At 44.5% G+C, this 5313-nt stretch overlaps 1 protein-coding gene across 3 annotated transcripts in view; it reads left to right on the top strand.

Annotated features, from left to right (window-relative positions):
• The window catches only part of MINDY3 (MINDY lysine 48 deubiquitinase 3), a 265183-nt gene extending 260446 nt beyond the window's left edge, over positions 1-4737 (top strand). For all 3 annotated transcript variants that reach the window (XM_063921468.1, XM_063921466.1, XM_063921467.1), the window contains exon 16: positions 3509-4737. In XM_063921468.1, coding sequence (XP_063777538.1) covers positions 3509-3655 — 147 coding nt within the window. In that variant the 3' untranslated portion in view covers positions 3656-4737. The remainder of the gene's footprint in view (positions 1-3508) is intronic.
• The last annotated feature ends 576 nt before the right edge of the window (positions 4738-5313 follow it).

Raw genomic sequence — 5313 nt, 5'->3', positions numbered from 1 at the left:
ATCACTGCACTCGAGTCCTGGGAAGGAGGGTGGCATCATACGAGGCCATTCCCTTCGGCAGGTTCCATGCGAGGACCTTCCAATGGGACTTACTGGACAAGTGGTCTGGATCACATCTTCAGATTAATCACCCTATCCCCCAGGGCCAGGGTGTCTCTCCTGTGGTGGCTGCAGAGTGCTCACCTTCTCGAACGTCGCAGATTCGGCATTCAGGACTGGGTCCTGGTGACCACGGATGCAAGCCTTCGAGGGTGGGGGGCAGTCACACAGGGAAGAAATTTCCAAGGGCTGTGGTAAAGGCAGGAGACTTGCCTTCACATCAATATCCTGGAATTAAGGGCCATATACAACGCCCTAAGTCAAGCGGAGACCCTGCTTCGCGACCAACCGGTTCTGATTCAGTCAGACAATATCATCGCAGTGGCTCATGTAAACCGCCAAGGCGGCACAAGGAGCAGGGTGGCGATGGTAAAAGCCACCAGAATTCTTCGCTGGGCGGAGAATCACGTAAGCGCACTGTCAGCAGTGTTCATTCCGGGAGTGGACAACTGGGAAGCAGACTTCCTCAGTAGGCACGACCTCCACCTGGGAGAGTGGGGACTTCATCAAGAAGTCTTCATGCAGATTGCAAGTCGGTGGGAACTGCCACAGGTGGACATGATGGCATCCCGCCTCAACAAAAAGCTGCAGAGATATTGCGCCAGGTCAAGAGACCCTCAGGCGATAGCTGTGGACGCACTAGTGACACCGTGGGTGTTCCCGTCGGTCTATGTATTTCCTCCTCTTCCTCTCATACCCAAGGTGCTGAGAATCATAAGGAAAAGAGGAGTGAGAACAATACTCTTTGTTCCTGATTGGCCAAGAAGGACTTGGTATCCAGATCTGCAAGAAATGCTCACAGAGGACCCGTGGCCTCTGCCTCTAAGACAGGACTTGTGCAACAGGGGCCCTGTCTGTTCCTAGACTTACCGCGGCTGCGTTTGACGGCATGGCGGTTGAACGCCGGATCCTAGCAGAAAAAGGCATTCCGGATGAGGTCATTCCTACGCTGATAGAGGCTAGGAAGGATGTGACGGCTCAACATTATCACCTTATATGGCGAAAATATGTTGCTTGGTGTGAGGCCAGGAATGCCCCTACGGAGGAATTCCAGCTGGGCCGTTTTCCTTCACTTCCTACAGTCGGGAGTGACTTTGGGCCTGAAATTGGGTTCCATTAAGGTCCAGATTTCGGCCCTATCCATTTTCTTTCAAAAAGAACTGGCTTCTCTTCCTGAAGTTCAGACGTTGTAAAGGGAGTGCTGCATGTTCAGCCCCCTTTTGTGCCTCCAGTGGCACCTTGGGATCTTAACGTGGTGTTGAGTTTCCTGAAGTCACACTGGTTTGAGCCACTCAAAATCGTGGAGTTAAAATTTCTCACGTGGAAGGTGGTCATGCTATTAGCCTTGACTTCAGCTAGGCGTGTGTCAGAATTAGCGGCTTTGTCACATAAAAGCCCCTATCTGGTTTTTACATATGGACAGGGCAGAATTTCGGACCCGTCCACAATTTCTGCCAAAAGTGGTGTCATCTTTTCATATGAACCAACCTATTGTGGTGCCTGTGGCTACTCGTGACTTGGAGGATTCCGAGTTACTAGATGTGGTCAGGGCTTTGAAGGTTTATGTAGCCAGAACGGCTAGAGTCAGGAAAACTGAGTCGCTGTTTATCCTGTATGCACCCAACAAGCTGGGTGCTCCCGCTTCAAAGCAAACTATTGCTCGCTGGATCTGTAACACGATTCAGCAGGCTCATTCTGCGGCTGGATTGCTGCTTCCAAAATCAGTAAAAGCCCACTCCACAAGGAAGGTGGGCTCTTCTTGGGCGGCTGCCCGAGGGGTCTCTGCATTACAGCTTTGCCGAGCAGCTACTTGGTCAGGTTCCAACACTTTTGCAAAGTTTTACAAGTTTGATACCCTGGCTGAGGAGGACCTTGTGTTTGCTCATTCGGTGCTGCAGAGTCATCCGCACTCTCCCGCCCATTTGGGAGCTTTGGTATAATCCCCATGGTCCTTACGGAGTCCCCAGCATCCACTAGGACGTTAGAGAAAATAAGATTTTACTTACCGGTAAATCTATTTCTCGTAGTCCGTAGTGGATGCTGGGCGCCCGTCCCAAGTGCGGACTTCTTCTGCAATGCTTGTATATAGTTATTGCTTAAATAAGGGTTGTGTTTGGTTGCATCAGGGTTGATCTGATGCTCCGTTGTTGTTCATACTGTTAACTGGGTAAATTTATCACGAGTGATACGGTATGATTGGTGTGACTGGTATGAGTCTTGCCCTGGATTCCAAAATCCTTTCCTTGTACTGTCAGCTCTTCCGGGCACAGTTTCTCTAACTGAGGTCTGGAGGAGGGACATAGAGGGTGGAGCTAGAACACACCAGAATCCAAATTCTTTCTTAAAGTGCCCTGTCTCCTGCGGAGCCCGTCTATTCCCCATGGTCCTTACGGAGTCCCCAGCATTCACTACGGACTACGAGAAATAGATTTACCGGTAAGTAAAATCTTATTATTTTCCATTAAGCAAATTAAGCGTACTGTGGTGACATCCATAAAAGCAGTTTTTATAAACTTCTGTAAAACTGTGTTTTTTTCCAGGGGATGCTCAGTTCAAAAATATGAGTAGACCAGCTAATATATTCTTTTAGTGGTGGGTCCCAAACTAAGCCCATACTGTCTGCAGTCAGCCACAGCCAAATACAGCTGAACCTCCACCACTAAAGGGATTGAGGGGGAAAAGAAAAGATAGGGATTTGGTGGGGGGTAGAGCAAAGCCCTGGTAGCGAGAGATGAGAGCAGGAAGTGAGACCTTGCGTCTGAGTGGAATGCATGGAACCAGAGTGTGCGCAGGTGGGCTGTGAGGGGGAGATATGTGTATGAGATGAGTACTAGAGGGTGAAATGGGGTAGGCGCACAAATGACTGAAGAGAATAGTGGGGCAGATGTATTAAGCCTGGAGAAGTGACAATGTAGTGATAAAGTGATAATTGGAAGGTGATAATGCAGCAGCCATTCAGATCCTGTCATTTTCCAAACCTGTAATGATTGGCTGGTGCGTTATCACCTTGCACTTATCACTTTTCTCTATCAGTTCTCCAGGCTTAATACATCTGCCTCAGTGTTTGATAAAGGCAGTGACCTGGAGAAGAGCAGGGAAGTTCTATTGCTAAAAATGAGTAATTAATTCATAATTAGTTATTAATAATCACCAGTGGTGATTGCAGTCTTAACAGTTGTTTAGCAGTAGACTACAGTGAAAGTTGACCGACCATCGTATCTCTTCACTGCAGTCACTGAGTGGTCAACTCACTTAGGTGCGAGCCGGCTGGCACTTCACCAGGATCTCGTGCTATTGAATCGACCCCTATATTTATGGTTGATGTGGGATTACCTATTAAATGCTAAGTAGTGGTATTATGTGCTAGTAATATTCTTACTGATTTTAGTTCCACCTTTCTTTGATTCAGGTTACTTATTATGAAGGAACAGCCGTTATGGGTTTTGAAGACCCAAGGCTACAGACAGACGACACACCCATCAAATGTTGTCTACAGACCAAATGGCCATATGTGGAGCTTCTCTGGAATACGGACCGACCACCATCATTAAACTGAATCCTAAGTTTGGACCAATATTTAACGCAAACGATGCTACATTTGAGGGACAAATATTTACTATTGACTGGAAATCCTGTTTTGGTCTTACTGGTTTAAAGTGTTAATTAATGTTATAAAATACAGTATAAATGTATATAAATTGCAAATATTTTATTGTAGTCAAGTTGACATTTAGCAGAAACCTATACACAGGAATACAGAATTACTTTCTTATCTTTATATATGCTCTTTGGGGGACAAGAATGTAACATGTTCGTATCATGTACTGCACGCAAGGCATGTGTTCTAGAACATGTCTCGGAGTGGTACATCTTCAGGTGGCTTTTTGTAGCAACTGTTGCACTTGTCACATATGTCTGAATGTACTCTCCATATAGGCTCCTATCTCTCGGGTAATCATTTACTTTGATCATGTTTTATGTGACACCCCAGAAGCGACACTGCTGAAATATAATGGCCTGGTTCTCTGGAATTACTGAAGAAATAAGAAATATTAAGTAATCTTTCAAACTTGATAAAGTTCTACAATGTCATCACATTCGTGTTTCTTACATAATGGGCCCAATGTAATAACGCCCGAGTTTTCCGGATGCCGGACGATCTCTGATGTTGTTGTTTTTTTTAAAGGGTCATTCACTCACAAGGCATGGCTTTGACTTGTAAGGGATTGCACATTTAAAAAAAACATCCAAGATCAGCCGGTATCTCGTATCTCCGTCTATCTCGGCGTTATTACATCCGGTCCATTATGTCCAATTTTTCAGAAGTTTCTTTTAAATACAAGTGAGTCCCACCACCGCTGTGTATAACGGACAGGTATACTTAACACCTATGTATTGAGTGTACTTCTTTGTTTCTTTTTTTTCCCCCCTCAAAGTCTAAAATGAAAGTTGAAAAAAAAAAAAAATTCAGACATGTTGTTGCCAAATACTGTACCTTCCGCTCAGGCTCTTTCTAATCTGCAGTCCGTATTTATAACTCTACTACGTGCATGATAAACATCTGGTATTATAAGAATATAGTCCACTATTTATTACCATCAAACTGTTGGCCTTAAATAAACAAAGTTTGTTTTTGAACTGAGACCCTTGGAATAAATCTGTTTGTCTCCCACCCCATCTTCCCATCTACAAGTGCCAGTAGCTGTATTACTTATCTCACTGTTAGCGTTTTGGATGCTAAGATAAAGCACAACACACACACACACACACACACACACACACACACACACACACACACACACACACAGTATATACACATACACACACATACAGTATATACACACACACATTCATTGTGTTTTCAATTGTTACGGTGGTCATCTTGTAAAGCTTTTTCGTATTTACTTTGTAACTTACGTTTTCTCTACAGTATCAGGCGTTACAGTTTTCAGCTATCTCCTATCATCAGAGAAGAGGAAACTCGTACATCCTGCCGTCTTCCCTTGTCTTATTAAATACTTCTTTGTTTATTGAGAGAAAAAAAGCAGAAAGTTAGACCTTGAAAATCTGGTTATGCAAAACTATTGCTATTATAAAATGTGAGGGGGTTCGCTGTCACAGTGCATTTTAGCCTTGCTGAGAACCAAAAAGAAAACTACAGGGACTTAGCAACTACCTAATGAAATTATGGAAGAATTAATCTTGTTAGTTACA

This window comes from Pseudophryne corroboree, chromosome 5, assembly GCF_028390025.1.
Source record: "Pseudophryne corroboree isolate aPseCor3 chromosome 5, aPseCor3.hap2, whole genome shotgun sequence".
Lineage (NCBI taxonomy): Eukaryota > Metazoa > Chordata > Amphibia > Anura > Myobatrachidae > Pseudophryne > Pseudophryne corroboree.
This window is presented reverse-complemented; position numbering and strand designations above follow the sequence as displayed.